Source organism: Amphiprion ocellaris, chromosome 4 (genome assembly GCF_022539595.1).
Source record: "Amphiprion ocellaris isolate individual 3 ecotype Okinawa chromosome 4, ASM2253959v1, whole genome shotgun sequence".
Lineage (NCBI taxonomy): Eukaryota > Metazoa > Chordata > Actinopteri > Pomacentridae > Amphiprion > Amphiprion ocellaris.
The window spans coordinates 17,470,744-17,488,373 of record NC_072769.1 but is presented as its reverse complement, the minus strand read 5'-3'; the positions used below and the strand labels follow the sequence as shown (position 1 = coordinate 17,488,373).

The following is a 17,630-nucleotide window of genomic DNA, read 5'->3' as shown; positions in this document are numbered from 1 at the left end:
GTCTAATTGCAACCAGGTTTGAAAGAGGCAATATCCATTTAGTTGTGCAGTTCTAGTTAGTCTCATTTCAGCAGTCTCAATCCATTTTGTGATTATGTTCTGATAGTTAACTCGTTTCTATCCCTAATGAAAGTGTTGCAGAAAATGTAATGAAAAAGAGAGAAGAGAGGGAGATAACTTTTAAGCGGCCTTTGATGGCAGGGCTTATACAGGCTTGAGCTAAGCCCTTGTGTGGGCCTCAAGAATTTGTGAGATTTGTGAGAGAGGGACAAACTGAGTGACTGAAGATTCATGCAGGCATGAGCTTGTTTCAGATTATACCAAATGCATATCGTTCTTTATTGCACCGTGTATTACCTTCTCTTACAAAGCCCGCAGCTACTGTCAAAATAAGTGACGAAGAGACCTATGTTCTTCAAATGACTAGAATAAGTGAGTACATAGTTCATCACACAAGGGCACTACAGTATGATATGTGTCTCCAGGACTCTCCTCCATGCATCATCTATATGTTAATGTGTGCAGGGTTTGTAATAAAAGCCTACATTGCTTGTGTGGACTGTAGAGCACCAGGAAGTGACAAGCTGAAGTAATGTACACTCCCCATGCCAGGAGAAAAATGTACTTCATTCTCACAGTTCAAAAACACAGAAAAGTCAGCATTTTATATTTCAAGTATTCCAATATACCACTTATGGCTGCAACCCAAACACAAAAAAAACAACGGGCTCATCATCTGGTAAACATGGTACTAAACTGTTCAAGAGGTACACAAGTGTGAAATTTCTGGTGATGGGGATCTCTCCATCAAATTAAGAACAAAAGATGTAGTTTGATGATGAAGTAGTGTGGGATCATGGGAGTTGTGGTCACATATATTTGCATCATTTTATTCTACTGAAATAGCTACAACTAATGCTAGCTAATGTGATGTGCATAGCTGACTTACCATTCGATGGTCTAAGTCGACTATGCGTAAAGCTACTGCAGCTAACAGTATGTGGTGAATTTAATCACAGGGTAGTCCAACACTGTCATTCATAGTCAAAACACTCATACTAAAACAGTCATGATCTATCATGAATGAGCAATACAAACAATAGAATGAAAAAACAGAGCGGCTAGCCAACTAGTTCACCTATTTATTCCTCTTCTTTATCTGGTGTTTAACATGTTTTCCCAGCGTAACAGGGTAAAAGATGGTTCCTGTGTTTGATTATTGTTGGAAACATTTGAGATAATTTTTTTGACATTTTAATGCAGAAATGCTAAATTCATTATACAATTGTTATCAATTTAAGACTTACAATCTTAAGGTGGGCCAGCAGCCTCATGACATCAGCCATGTCAGCGAGGATGAGCAGGCGGGTGACAGCAGACAGCAAGGCGCGAGCAGCCCTCACCATGGTGCCACGTTTCACAGAGGAACAAGGGTCATCGGCAAACTCTGACGAGGCAATACGCATCGTCTCTCCTGCAAGAAGGAAAGAAGTAAACGGTGAGTGGAATGGAGAATATCGAATTGTGTGAGTGTACAAAACTGCAATCACGTGTATATATTGTTAAACACGATAATGTATCTGTATAAATACAATGGATGATTCATCTTTCATTGAACCTGTGGCTGTGCTATATATCCATGAAAGGTTCACACCTAACTTCTTTTCATCCAGCTTAGAGATCACAACACAATAACCAAGGCTGTTATAATAGTCAACATTAACTTAATACAGATACAACAGTAGTGGTGCATATGGAGGTTTAATGTAACTGAGAAGCAGTGTCAACACTACACAGTCTGTCCACCAGAGTCAACTGACGAGTTGGTTTTTCAATTGCAGAAACATATAAGAGATCTGTATTAGGATGACATTTCGATGTTTTGTTTGTTGTTCAGCTGACACCGTGAATTCACTAAGTATTCAGACCTTCCTTTACTTTTTTCAAACATTATTGTGCTGTCGCTTTCATTTAAAATAGATATATTTTCATAAAGGCATAGTTTCAGGGTCTAAATACTTGCTGTATACTGTTATTTTTTAAACCATGAATCCAGCCCTACACTAATACATAAAACCATGTTGTTTGTTAGAAAACAGATGGTACAGAATAATCCTGAGTGATGAACTGCTGCCCTACATAATGTTCAACAAAATGGTTTCAGTTACGACCTCCTGACTGTTATTTCATCTTTCCTCCTCCTCCATATCTCCAGGTCTAAGAAGAGCTATGTGAAATGTGCAAATATTGTTAAAATATCTTTCTTTCTCTTTGTTTGAATCAGCTAAAATGACTTTTCATCATTTATTTAGCCATGACATTTTATTGTTGATACTAAAATATAACCATTGGTGAGAAAAAAAAGGTGACTTTCAACATGATGGAAAATTCTTCCAGCCGGGATACTATCAAAATAGCAGCAGGTCTACACTGCCAGTGCCAGCTCTATTAGCATAAATATGAGTTACTTAGCAAATACAGTTGTTTATCCAATGATGATGTGCAAAATCTTAATCCATTAAAAATGCAACTGATACATCCCAATAATCTGGTACTCGTAATCAAAAAAAATTCGAATTTAGTAGATTAATGTCAGTTATAGTATTGGGTAATGGCCAGAAAAGTGTTTTTGCAGAACAGTGAAGTTGGCCCTTGACCTTTTGGATATAAAATGGCATCAGTTTATTATTTTCTCCCATCAGAAATGTGTGAGAATTTTTCTCATGAGTCCCGGATAAATTTGTGAATGATGACCAAAATAATGTTTTATGAGTTCACAGTGACCTTTGACCCCTCAGATATAATGAGTTCATCCTTGAGTACAAGTAAATATTTGTGCTTTGTTCCGGAGAAATCGCATTTGCAATAATTGGATGGGCGGGTAGACAATGTGAAAACCTAATGCCCCAATCCATGGCAGTCGCAGGCGCAGAAAATAAATAAATAAATTTTAAAAAGCATGCACATACAAATGCAAATGAGCTCATAAACACTCAAATAGTTGCTGGTCGTGCCATAACTCTGTCTGGCCCAGTGATGAGCTAGTGAAGACTGACAGTACAATGGGACTGATTACCCCACCCCCGGCTCTGAAATCAGCATCTAATTTAATCAGGACAAGATAAAAGGGGGTTGGGCTGATGAGGTCACACTGACAGAGGTCTGATGAGGTGATGACAGATTTAAATGCATTGCACAGATCACCATGACTTTTACTAAGCTGAGGGTGACACTTGGAGGAAGACAGTTCTAGCTGTTGCTAAAGGTCTGTTGAAGACAATCAACATGTATTTCCAAGCTCAGAAGTTTGACATTATTAATACAAGCCATCTTCCCTGATGACCTGACATGTACATCCAATCTTGCAAAGAAGTGGAGTGTAAAGAGAGAATTAAGAGTGCCCATTAGCAGTACACTTGTGTGCTGAAGGGCTTTTGAACATGCCCATCTTTTCATACTGTCACTAAAAGGTTAGGAGATGTGGAGTATTAACTTTCATGTCCTATTCTAGCGTGGGACAGGTACTTCATTTTAATTCATTGCCTTTTCAGAGGACACAGCCTTGCCATTAAAATAGTCAAAAAGGGCTGCGCAATTATTTTGAGTACAAATGTGCCCATTTGCATAATGAAATGTAAAAATCTGCTGCATTAATTCAAAACACGCCCAGAAGATATAGAATGCTTTTGATAAACTTTTCAAAGCAAGCTTTTCTTTGGTTTTGGGGAAGCAAGTGGGGAAATTGATCTTGTCCTTTTTGATGTCAGCGGTGATGACCTCTATGGCAACAGTCTATTTCACACCTCAGAAGAGCTGCGGCCAAAGCAGTCAAGTCAGTATTCAACAGCACCAGCGGCCAAGTAGAGCTGACAGTGCAGGATGAGGAATACAGCGACAACACAACATATGCTGAGCTCCATTTGCTCTTTCTGCTGATGTAGTTACTGAACGGGGAATCCAATTCCATTCTGAGGACAAACATTTGATTCACATAGAGGCTCACTGACTTGCACCCAGCACGGGAAAGAAACATTGGAGAACTACAAACAGCTGTGACATTGCTTTATTTGAGTATAAGTTTGCAGAAAGATCGAGCAGCAGGCATGCAGAAGTTGCAGTGCTAACAGGGCAGTTTTCAAATTGTTGCTAATGAGAATGGGCATCTATAATGTCTTAAAATTCAGCAAGGGTCCTCACCATCACAGACAGTCGAAGCTTTAACGATGCATGACTTTAGGGTAAACAACTCCAGAACTAGACTCATTACATTCACGAGGCTGCATGCACCAAGTGAAGCCCAAAACTAATGGGTACTAATCCTTTATATTTAATGGATTTGCCTTTGCCACTCTTAACTCCGCATCCGTCTAAGTTGCTAAAGTTTGTGCAGACATTTGACATCCTCTGACATTCAGAGCACTTACATTTCCCAAACATTACAATTTTAAGTCAATTACTCTCCCAGTGCAGCGTTTAATGTCAGAAAAACAAACACCTTAACTGAAAATGGTGTCAGCAGGGCTACTCACTCCAATTAAAATGATGCTAAGCAGTATGTGTATAAATCTGTACGAACATCTGAATTCAGTACATCCCAAAAATAATGCAGCTGTAACAAATGAATCCAGTACCTTAACAATGTCATGGATATCACTTTTTCTGCCATTTTTGCCTACTACTTTTTGCTTACTGGTACTCTACATACTAAATGGGAACCAGAGGAAAACATAAACATTTTTTAGAAAAAACCCAATCCAACACCAATACAACTACACCTCTGATACAGTGAACAAAATGACACAAACCACACAAAGATGGACTTAATTGTAGGGGAGATTTAGTGTATTAGATTTCCTATTTCTGTGTCTACCCCATGAAGCCCACATGCATCTCAAAGCCATTTCGTCATCATGTGAATTTTGTTCTGCAATAAATGTATCTGCACATTGCTTTTCCAACTTGACCCGAAAAATGTAACAATAATAGATATGACAGGTGTCAGATGTTCGCACATGTGAGTTAATTTAAGTATATCAAAATGCTTGAAGAGGAATTGAGGACACAGACTAGAGATTCAGATTTTCATATATTACACAGAAATAACAAACAAATAGTTCCTAAGGGACCCATTACAGATAAGAAGTGATGCTCTTAAAAGTTAAACAAGCCACAATCATACACTATGCTATAGACTGAGGCTAAAGAATCAGATGTTGCTCTTTAAATAAACTTAATTATTAACAATTAGCAACTGCAAAAGCATGGGCACTTGAGTCTGAATAAGAACATTTAAGCTCACCTTGCTTACGAACATCCTCAACAGCAGCAATGAGCTCCTCCTTGAGGTCCTGGCTGTCTTTGGCGATCTGCTCACCCTTCTCCAGAAAGTTCTGGGTCGCCTGCTCAACAGATACTGCCAGGACATGGGCTTTCTTAGAGCGCCCCTTCTTCTTACTGGATGGCCCTTTGTTGCTGGTGTTCACCAGAGTGGTCACCTGAAAAACAGAAGAGGGCATTACAGTTGGCTGAGTAACATACTGTATATGAAAGGTACGTACAAGCAAGACTTATATTCTGCTTTGCCAGCAATGTCGTCATGGTTTTGATGGTTGTGGCATAATGTCACTGTGAAAATCAGTCAATGATCATATGAGCAAAAAAAAAGCAAGATTATTTAGTGTGACAACTATAAAACTGAGTTAAATCCTAATAAAGTGACATAAAATTAAATACGTATTGTGTTGACATGATGATAAAGGTGAAAATTCAATTCTATGTTTTAACACTGCCTGAGATAATAGTTAATTGTGATGTTGTACAAGAACCTATTATATTTCAATGTGTTTAAAGTCTTTTGATCCTATCGATTTATACAAAGAGAGGACAAAAAAACTTAAAATATAATGTAGTTATCACCTTTTACAATGACCTCAATAGTAGCCATAGAATTCAAACTGACAAACTTTCAACAATGTCAAGATAGAGCTTAAACCTTCATTCCTAAAGTGTACTTTATAAAGTGGCCACTCAGTGTAACCTTGACATATACTAGAAACTGTTTCCAGCTGTATCCAAGCAACACCGATTGAAACAAAAAACACCTAATTCTACTAGCCTTTCGAACTTTTCTAAGAAATTATACTTCTGTACATGTACATTTCTTCATAATAATGGGAGTATGAGTCACCCGAGTTTTTGAAACTATAGGGGAACAACTCTGGAAAAAATGCTTTATATAACACCTTTACTAGATGACAAATATTCATGTCTTTATCTATAATATGGACTTCCGCAGCTATAATGAGGCAATTTATTCTGAATTCCATTACAGTGAAATTGTACATAGCATCAATCAGGTACCTGCCTCATCTAGGACAGCAAAAACAGAAAATATTCATACCTCAGCTTAAGTAGGAATACTGTGAAATAAGCCACCTTTTCACTGAATGAGCCTCGGGCAATAATTTCCTTGACCTGAACTCTTCTGGACAGGCTTCACTGCACAGAATCAATGGGGTGCTGCGTCACAGAATCCTACAAAATGAACTGTGATCTAATTGTATTAACAAGATTTCAGTGTTTTATAACAGCAAGTTTTGTAGGGGAAATGTAATATGATACTTTCCATTAGGAAAGGTTCTAGTACAGCCAAGAAGCATTTCCATGGACAACTATTTATTTCTTCCATTACACCAAGCAGTCAAAAAGATGACGCAGAGAAGCCTATGTTTAGTGCAAATGGGATGTGTTGGTTCATATTATTGGTGATATAATGTTGTCAAAGGGCCGCAGCTGAAAATGGAGACATTTCTAACAGCAAGCACGTCAGAAAGAAGTCAAAAAATCTTAATGAGCAGGCATCCTAGCTAAAATCTAAACATTTTCAGCTCTCAGAAAGAATCGGGACATGCACTGAGAAAATGTTGAGTTGTGGTTTCTTCCACAAAAGTAAAGTTTTAAAAAATTGTTATATTAAATGTATTCTTCTGTTCTGATGTGTCATTATCATCAAATGATCACCCTCTCCAAAGGAGAAAAATCTTACTTTTAGCCTAATTGAAAGAAATCTATGAGACAAGCAAATCATTAAAGTCACTCAGCCTGCATGACAGGCAACGGAATAGCACCAATGATTCCTGCCTGTCAATAATTCATTCAAGAGAAGAAATATTTCAACTGCTAGTTTGCCAGTGACACCTTTGCTGAACAAAATGACAAACGTCTGTCTGAGGCAGGTGAAGAAGCATGGACAGAACTGCTTATTACACACTCCAGTCAGAGTTTGCTGTAAAACTATCGGGCTGTCAGCAGCTGAACTTGCACAATGGTGCGATATGATTAGTTTGTGGGATGTATCAGAGGCTTTCACTCTGAAAAGCCCTTAAGAGCAAAGTTATGTCCTGTCAAGGCAGCATTACTTAGGGACTTCTACCATGGAATACAGACTTTAATGATGTATGCTCTAACTTATGATGGATCCAGAAATAGTTATGCTGATACGGGACCAAGTTAACCTTTTAGGTGAGAGTTTTTCTGTCTAGAAAGCAATCTATGGTTTAATAACATTATTTTTACTCTGCCATGGAACAGCGGGGTTACGTGATGATCGGCGTCTGTCTGTCTGTCTGTTAGCAACATTACTCAAAAATGGAAAAATGGTTTGAAATGAAATTTTCAGGTAAGGTCAGAAATGCCAAAGGACCAAGTGATTAGATTTTGGCAGTGATGTGGCTTATAGTCTGGAACTACAGATTTTTTAAAGACTTCTGTATCTTTGCGAGATAGCAGCAGCACAGCGTCACTGTAACTATGACAACAAGTGAACACTACGTCAGCTGCCTGCTGACATTCACATGATTGTGATCCTACTACAAATCGACCATTGCGGACTTATCAGGACTTATCCATAGAAAATCATACAAGGAACAACAGATTAAATTGTGGGGGTGTTTCCGAGTCCCATCAATTCCTACCCCCCACTACATATTTTGGTCACACGATTCAGTATGTGTACATAATGTACACATGTATAACACATGCCTGTGCTCAGCGCAAGGCCATTTTGTTTGGGGTACTTCTATATTAAATGGCGACATTCTTTGTTTCCGTGATTTTTGCCACGAATTTTTTCAAGTTTTCAGCCGTCGTAAATGATACGACTGAGCAGCCTTGGTGGAGTACTGCGCTCTCTGAGTGCTTTTTTTTGTTCGAATCTGTATTCATAGCTGCCCTGACATATAACTTTGATACATCTGTTTACCATCAGCTCATCTGCTCAGCATCACGCTACACAGTTGAATGAGTACTCATTACGAAGTGCAATGATGTGTTTATTTCAATCCAAGCTTTTATGAATCAATAACTCATCATTCTATTTACACCTGAAAGCACATACAAATCTGTGCACCCAAAAATTCCTGGCTGCCCACATAAGAGCTTTTTAGCATAGATGCACTGACTCGCAAACAAGAACAATCAATACCACACAAATGCAATCACAGAAAAAAGGATGATTATTTTCTCTTTCAAATTCTAACTCATAGAAAAGTAAGAATTCCTGTGATTGTCAGGAAGTAAATAAACAGCAACCTAATGTGTCCAAGCTGATTCAAAAGCTGCAAGTGGTGCATTTATGAGATTTCCATCTGTGCAGATTGTTCATCATTACCACAGCCTGTGCCATACATCTCATTAACACTGCCATGTTATTATATTTAAATTCAAATTTGTCCGTTTTAGCTCGTTGCAGAGTATGGATTTGTGATACAACTGGGTATGAGAACAGCTATTTATCAATTATATCCTCCAAATTAAATAAACTAAATATGCTGTTTGCCCTCACCCTGTAGAAAAACCTCATTTGTCCAAAGCTTCCGCAACTGTTTCAAAAACAGATCTGATTGTAGGATTTGATCATTAATTTTAATACGGCAGTGATTATGACCTTTGTGGTAATGAGTGCTATAATAAACACTTAAGGTTAGTTAGGGAACAACATACCATAGATTGTTGGTTTGAACAGCAGTCTTCTATGCCCTGACTTTTTTGTAGACCCATCCATCCACTTCCTCCTCCTCCCTACATTGACTTTGTCTCACACTTCCCCCGTTCCACCTGCCATAACTACAGCTGATAGACGACTTTGTCACTTCAATGTAAAAATGTTCTATAGGCCATGTACTCAAACAACTAATGTTTCTCACTGACTAGCAGCTGTCTTTGAATACTATATCAAGACACCTTAAATATATGCACCTATTAACAGTTTAAATGTAGTTAAACGTTCATATTTCCTACATTAACTGGTCTTTGTATGGTTGTGCTGATATACTGCCCAGATATGAATGGTAATATGTGAAGTTTGATGGGTTTATGTTACATTTTCACCAATACTTGCACTGTTTTTTATTAGAGTGAGGGTCAGTGTTTAGAAATGGTGACTGTGGAGGAAATGGAAGCATCTAACTTCACTGCACTGTTAATGAAAGCGCCATCTAATTTCCTTAGCACTGTGGATGGTGGCAATAATGTGGGAATAGTGTTTGTAGAGCATCTGGTCATTTAAAATGACTTTATATTCTTTGCGGTTCTACAGTCAACAAGAACAATATTTGATGTTGATGAGATCCTTAAGTTGGCTGCCCATACAATTACACAGTCCATCCACGGCAAACAATTGGCAATATATATTGTACATTAGCAACAGCAATGTAAATCTTGTTTTAGTTGGTGTGGCAAATATAGCTGAGTTAAATTAATATTAAATTAATATCATCACAGAAATACCATCAAGTCAAGATGGCTGCAAACCGTAGGTGATGTTTGTTGCCGCCACTGTGTCTCTCATGTCAGTTTGCTTCGAAATTAGTGGCCAAGTGTATAGATTGTTTTTTTTTTTTTTTTATCTTGTTTGAAAGTTGATGAGATCTTTAACTACAGTTTCTGTACAGTGATATCTGTAAGTCTTCCGTGAAACAGAAAATAATGAGAACATACAGAGTTATAGGTCTGTGTCATGTATCTGCCCTTCAAATGCTCATTTATTCATAAACAAAGGGCCGGGCTGTGGAATACACACAAACAAGGCTGCTGGATGTGTCATGCAGCTTTCCACAGGGACTGACTCAGTCAAGTCAAAGCTTGTTGACATTTTGTTCTGCAACATTGACTTAAAAAGCTTGATGCATATTTAATTACGCCTGCAATAACCTCACAGCATGCTCTGAAGCTGAATCAATTTATGAACCTTCATACAGACGTAACTGTGCTATTTTTATAAATAATATTGTGTCATCTTTGCAGTTGTAGTAGTAGTAGTAGTTGAATATTCAAAAAATTAGTTTAAAGGAATGAGGAAATGATAAAATTCAGTTTAAGAAAATGAACTTAGACAGTGGTTGAAACTGTTACACACATTTTATGTGTTTTCAAGGTATAAAAAATACCAACAATGATGTTTTGCCAATTTCCGAGCAAGTCATAATGATGTGGCAGTTAGCCACCTCAAAGCCAAAACAATTATCAGTTAATTATATCAGGTAAAAAGTCCATGACATTATCAGTAATGCTCGTGTTCTGCATATAATTAGTTCAAACTATTGAAAAGATTTTCCAGAATGATGCTTTTTCCATTCTAACAACCATTAACGATAGACATGAGCCTTTTTCATAGCTGACCAAGACCATGAATTGTTAGAATTGAATCTAATTATTTTAGGCTTTACATGAGCTTGTCAGTCCTCAAATATGGTGGTAGCTTAAATTTCTGACTATATTTCTTGGGGACAGATGAGGTGAGAGGATAAAGAACAAGCTGAGTGAAGATTTTAACAAGCAAATAGCTAATTATAAGGACCTTCATAAATAGCCAGCTGAGTTTTCACTGATTAAATGAAGCATTGAATTCAGATCTAACAAATATCCCTGGGAGAGACAAACATTGCAGGGAAGAAAGACGGTGCTTTTGTTTCATGCCGAATGACATTACATTTTGAGGTCCTTAGACATTCCGGCTTCATACTGTGGTTGCTGAACCATTCTAGTTTAATCACTGTCATTTTCACGACGACACAACAAATGGCCTAGCTGTTTAACCTTTGGAACACGTTCAGTACCGACAGCCAACAAGTTCATACTCAGGCTGTCAAGGCAACAGGGAAAGAATGCCACAACATAAATGTAAGCTCACAACTCTTCTAGAATGTTTGGCAAATGACAGCAATGGGCTCAACGCAGGCACACACTTACAAATACAACACCACCTTAAAACAGAGAGAAGACATAAAGTCCATTGTGACACTGACTTGGGCTGAGATGGGATTTAGGGGAAACAAAATTGAAGACATCAATAGACTTGCTATTGCACTTCTTAGAAAGCAGGTTGCAACATTTAATTAACATAATGTGAGCTATTTATTTTACATATCATATAACATAAATTGTGCAATTATGCAATCATGGTTTGAAAGCAAAGCCTAAACAGAAGTCTTTTGAAGTGCAATACCACTGAGGGTTGCTAGGTACTCGCTCCAGAAAGTCTCTGGCTCCTGTTAAATCCCATTAAAAAAGCACCAACCTCTCTCATGAAAGTCAAAACATTTTTTCCACAATTATTGTGAGCATTATTCACAGAATTTACTCCGGATCAGTGAGCTGTTGGTCATTTTGAAAATAATAATTAGGTAGATAGTAGGCCTAACGAAGAGGTACTAACTTGTTTATTTTCTTAAACAGGTTCCAATTTCAAGTTTCAGTGCTAAGCTTCTGTTAGCCAACATACTGATGATGCTGTTCAGTTAGTTAGTTAGTTAGTTAGTTAGTTAGTTAGTTAGTTAGTTAGTTAGTTAGTTAGTTAGTTAGTTAGTTAGTTAGTCAGTTAGTTAGTTATGTGATCAGGTTTCAAATTTCACTCTCACTCCACCCTACTACACATATTCAGATAGTCCTGGCTTCAACTGGAAACAATGTTGTCAACCATGAAGCAAATGCAAACCACTGGGTGACTTCAACACTTGCTGCAGCTGTCTTTATACAAGGTCTATGCTGTAACCACAAATATAGTTTTGAGAGAGACAAAGGATCCACCTTTTGTACAGCCAAACTACCTACTGTAGCACTGTGAAGTCGACTGACAAATGCCATAATAAAGACGTCTTGTGAATGTCATGACTAATACAGAAAAATCAGAATCCTTCACTACCTGTTGCAAGTACAAAATAAGAACTGTGCACACTAAATAATTCAGTTGATCCCCAAAGGTAGGAGGGAGAAACAAAAGTAGCTTGCAAATAAAACCGAAGTGAGCCGCAGTAATGTTTGCCAAGTGCATCCAAATGTGGCCTTACACAAAACAAAATAAATTTGGTGTCAAAGCAAGGCAGCCTTGCCCTTTTCTGGCAGCTGGTAATTGGCCATGGGTAAGCCTATTTATCGTGCATATTATCAGCACTGATTTGAATTTATGCAAGACCACACTGGGGTTTACCTCAATACAGCCCAAAGCTGTCATTTCTCAGGCGTAGCACCAACTTCTCAGACACAACATACTTTTCTAGATTCCGTTCCTGTATTGCTGTTACACCTGTATGGCTATGGGACATAGAGCTAATGAGTGCTTCCTCCAGGCTATTTGGTAGCTCATTCTATTCTTTAAATTCCACTACTTTACCATACAAGAATTGTTAGAGACAAAAGAAAAGGCTAAGGGCTTTAAATGACCACTACAAACTTTATGAGAAAGTCCATCTACTGCACGAGGTCATATGAAATAGCATGCATTGTTAAAATGACAGGAGGCAGTGACTTGTGGGAGCATGAATAAATGAACCAAGCTGTCACTATTACTTAAAGCCAGTTTTAAAGTTGTATTTCACAAGCATATAAATGTATCAACCAGCACAACTTTCTTGGTAGCATGAAGACTAAAATGTATCCGTATATTAGATAACACGAACATGCTATCAGTGGAGAGATATAAAAATGAGATACAAAAGCAGTTAAAAAAAGAGGGATAGTCCATCTGCACAGATGTTAGAGCAACGAAAAGTATTTAATTCTTGGCCAAGTAAAGAAGTACCCTCCTGCTTGGTTTTGTGTTTCCTGATGAGAGGAGAATTAAAGTGTCTGTGTAAACACTTCTCTAGGGTGAAAAGAGAAACACTAAGCAGTTTGGCTCATTGTTTTGTTATGCACTGAACCACAGGGGCCGTCCACACAGTATTATGAGTAAATGGCACTTCTACAACATGCAATTTTACATGATGTGATTCTCCACGGGTCTGATGTAAACACTTTGCAGAAAAAACCTTGTTTAGCGCATTGCCATTCCTCATATATTAATTAATACTGATGTTTTTTTTTAAAGTGTTCCTTGCACGCAGTGTGGCCACAGTTTTTCAGAGCAAGCTCAGCAGAGTGTTGTAGATGCATTTTAACGACTGTTTATCCTGTTCAAATATTAATGCTATTATCAAAATAACTCTTGATTATTTGTTGGATATTTTATGATGATGAGTGAGATACCGTATTGCAGAGAAATTAATTTTTAACGTCACTTGTGCCTTAAATAGCACTGCTGTTGGAAGCCTGCTCCTGCACTGTTGAAAGGGTAACACTAATGTAGTGGGAGAAATTGTGTTTCTTCTTTCCCATTTTTGGTCTACAGAGACACTTATGAAAAAGACATTTATAGCAGTTCACTTTTAAACACTTGATTAAGGATGTGTCTGCATTTATAGCTAATTGTGGAAGTGGAATTCATGCTGATAGCTGTGAGTACGATCACAGAAACTAAATTTACAGGTGCTGCGTATAGATATCTTTATGAATCTAGTGAAAATACTGTACATACTATACAAGACTCTTGACATCTTTTTGGTTTTGTTGTCATGGCACTACTTTTTTTGCTCTAAAATGCTGTTTAAAGATGGGTCAAAGCAAAAAAAAAAATTTAAAAATCCAAAACCTAAATACTGACATTGACAATATTTAACAATATCTAAATAAAAAATTCAAAAAGCTATTCACAGTATGTCATGAGGATTATGAGGATTAGGCTGACAGTCCAGAAAAAAGGTTTTAGAAAAAATCTATCACAACTGGCAGCTGAACAGATTTCATAATAAATATTGCATGAAACATATGTGGACAGATGATCACTGTGTCACTATGAACATTCATGGATGTTCCCAAAGACAAATTAAGCAAGAAGTATACACACGCACAGCGATGAACACATCAAGAGCCAGTCACTGAGCACAAAAGGAACACATATACTGAGATCAACAAAATTTACTGAACCATACCCAAGCAGGCGAAAGAACACATATGCACATAACTCAGTCTGATCTTGTTCCCATATCATTTTTAACCACAGCTTTTGTGTGCATAGTTTATTTAATTAACCTAACATGGGGCTGCACTGTAACTCTAATGTAGTGTTGAACAATTTTGAATCCTACTATTTAATAGAATCAGGCAGGCAAGTTAAGATCGGTTCTCCTAAGCTAGCAATGACGTATCAAAACCTTCCCATTGTCCTACCACCTTCAGGGTCAGACAGGAGAAAGTACAAGTAATACATAAAGAATTATGCTGCAGCATTAGTAAGGCTAATGTCTCCTTCAGGCATAAGGAGTTGCTGCGCCTTGCCCTCCTATTTTATTGCTGATCGATAGCTTTAAATGTCATGCAGCCTTTCCTCCTAGGGGCACTGACCAGTGGACTCTCCAGTCAGTAGTAAATCCCCAAGGCTCTGCGTAGCCATTCAATTTTCCGCCTTCAGCCTTTGAAACCCACATCCAATGGATGAGAGATGATTCAAGTGTTGAACATTGGGGACGGGTGTGTGCATGTATGTGCACGTAACAGCCAACTACACATGCATGATCATGTAGTCACATACACAGCTCCTCAGAGACTCAGATAACCTTTAACACTGTCATACAGTCAGTGATATACATACCATTCTGTGTTAAATAATTGATGAGTCCATTTATGCCCATGTGTAAAGAGCATAATGTGTGCAAGAAAGCTCAGGGGACAAAAGCAAAAAGGGGCCTTCTACTTTTTTCCCAGCAGGGGATTCACTCACCTAGTTCATATAAGAGCCATACAGAAACGAACAAGGTGGCTGATGTGATGGCTGCAAGCCATGTTACACAATGTGTGATCATCAAATGCGTGAATGTAGGAATAATGTACGATACTGACGCTTAACAACCAGCAAACTTCACATCCATTGGCACACAAAGACACAGCACTACAGCCTGAGATCCTGCAGAGCTGCACATATAACCATACTGTAGAATGCTTGAATCACTTACGGCTGTGCTCACTTTGTATCGTACCATGTTATTTAAAATATCTTTTGAAGTTAACAAGTGCTCAAGTGCACAGCAGTGAGGATTAGCAAGCATTAAAATTGGTACCTGAATGGGCTTTTGGGTGGCAGAGAGGAAGGGTCTTTAGCGAAAAAGTGCCACACTGCAGGGCTGTCGAGCTCTGACATTCTCAACCTTGCAATGTTCTCAAGCAACTATATCCTCATAAAACTTCCTGGCAGCATGCTTATTTTTAAAGCCTAGAGATGAAGGTTGGAGAGGGAATAGCTCATACAATGATGGATAAGAAGACAAAAAAATATGTATGAACAATAAAACATGGCACGACTGTCAGATGTTTTCATTCTTTTTTGGCTTATTTGTTCCACGTGGGATTATGGTCATAATGGTTTATTTATTGCACTTAAGACAAATAAGATGTTATGACAGTATATGCTTAGGCATTTCTATAAACTGTGAGGTTTGTCCAACAACTGTTCCAACAATATTGTTGAACCATCTGGCATTTCTACACAGCAAAAATTTATTTTGTCTATAATTTAAAGTTGCAAGAAAACATATTTCAGGAGAGAACCACAACCAATAAAATAAAAAAGCAGTAAAGATTCTTACCTATTTTTCCCCAAGGTGATTTTCTAAGAACAGCATTCCTTCAAGCTGCTTTTGAGTGCAACAGAGTCTCTCAGTCTCATAATATCTCTTCATTAGTAGCTCCTTAGCTCATGTCTGTTTGATCCTCCCACTCCTTCATTATCATTCTCACCTCAGATTTCTTTTTGCTATTAGTTCGTTCCGAGGCATGATGGGATATTTTTGATACATGTCTGACAGAACAAGACAGACTTGGACAATAAATCATACCATGGTTTTCAGGTGGACCACTCAATGTTTTTCAAGGACGATCTCGTACCTCAATCATGACACACCTTCCAAAACAACCCAAAGCAAGAGCAAAACTTTGGATCTATATATTATACCTAAAATAAAGATCTGAAAAAAACAAAATAAAATTAACTTGTTTGGAGGCCTACTGCAAAATATTTTTCATCTAGCGTGTGAAAAAGCCAATTATTAGTCCTTTGGAAGCTAATCTTACGAGAAAAAAAAGCAGTGGCAGCACAAACGAGTGGGTTTTTATATCAGTGTGCAACACTGGCCAGTTAGAAAATTTCAGCAACATTGCATTCTTTTTAACTTTCAAACTTTCCACCTAGATCTTAAAAAATAAATCTTAAAAAAAAAAAAACACCAAGTTTATTCAAATTTACTATTTCTTTGGTAAAAAATTCTGTGAGTCCTCATCTGACTTGGTTTTAATTTTTGCATGACATGCCTTGAGGTTTTCACATAATCCTCATAACAAATGGCAGAAAATATGCCACCCAAAATGCTGCTCACTTCAAAGACAAACCACATAAAAGCTCTCTCAAATCTCATTCTGAGATGGCTTCAAGTGTGAGGTATGGTCATGAAAATCAGGGTCAAAGAAATCAGTGCGGCACAGAAAAAAAAGAGGTATAATGGAGTGTGTGAGAATAGCATTGCCAGAGTGCAATATGCTTGGACTTGGGATGATAACAGAGGTCATATGTATCTAAAGTGGGCATCTCCATCTGCCTTCTCAACAGCGAACTCAACAAATTAATCAGGGGATTCATAGCCATTGCCATGTTGTTGCTCCACCGGCATCTTTCACATTTGACCTCTGCAACATGTCCTCCCCAGATATCTCTACATCTGGAGCTACATGTCTCTGATCTGCAGCTGCTGGCCTCACCATCTGCTATACCCACCCCAACGCCTCCTACTATCCCTCATCCCCACTCTCACCCAACCGGTTGAGGCAGATGGCCACCTTCCCTGAGCCTGGTTCTGTCAGATTTTTTTTTTGTCCCCTCGTTATTCTCGGTTGTTTTTTGTTTTTTTTTCATTCCTTCCCACCGTCACTCACAGGGAATACAAAGGAAACTTTGGATTGTTGGGTTTTCTGTTTTCTGTTTATAACTCATAAGGTCTGTACCTTACTATGCCAAGCACTGTGAGATGATATAGTTGTGAATCTGTGCTATATAAATAAACTTGAACTGAATTATCACTATACTCCACACCCAGCTCTCATTTCCAGCTTTCCCTCCACAAGCCTTCCACATCTACTGATCTATTTTTGTTCATGTTAGTGCTGCAGCATCTCTTCAATATTTTAATTATATTATAAAGGACTTGACCTTAAATTTCTCAAATTGCTGAATATTTTATGTATTTCCACTTCAAGCTAAATTACATAACATG

At 37.9% G+C, this 17,630-nt stretch overlaps 1 protein-coding gene across 1 annotated transcript in view; it reads right to left on the bottom strand.

Moving 5' to 3' along the window:
• The window catches only part of ctnna2 (catenin (cadherin-associated protein), alpha 2), a 343,745-nt gene that overhangs the window by 285,049 nt on the left and 41,066 nt on the right, over positions 1–17,630 (bottom strand). The window contains exons 3-4 of the mRNA XM_055009627.1: positions 5,300–5,495; positions 1,308–1,474 (exon numbers count right to left, since the gene is read on the bottom strand). Coding sequence (XP_054865602.1) covers positions 1,308–1,474; positions 5,300–5,495 — 363 coding nt within the window. The remainder of the gene's footprint in view (positions 1–1,307; positions 1,475–5,299; positions 5,496–17,630) is intronic.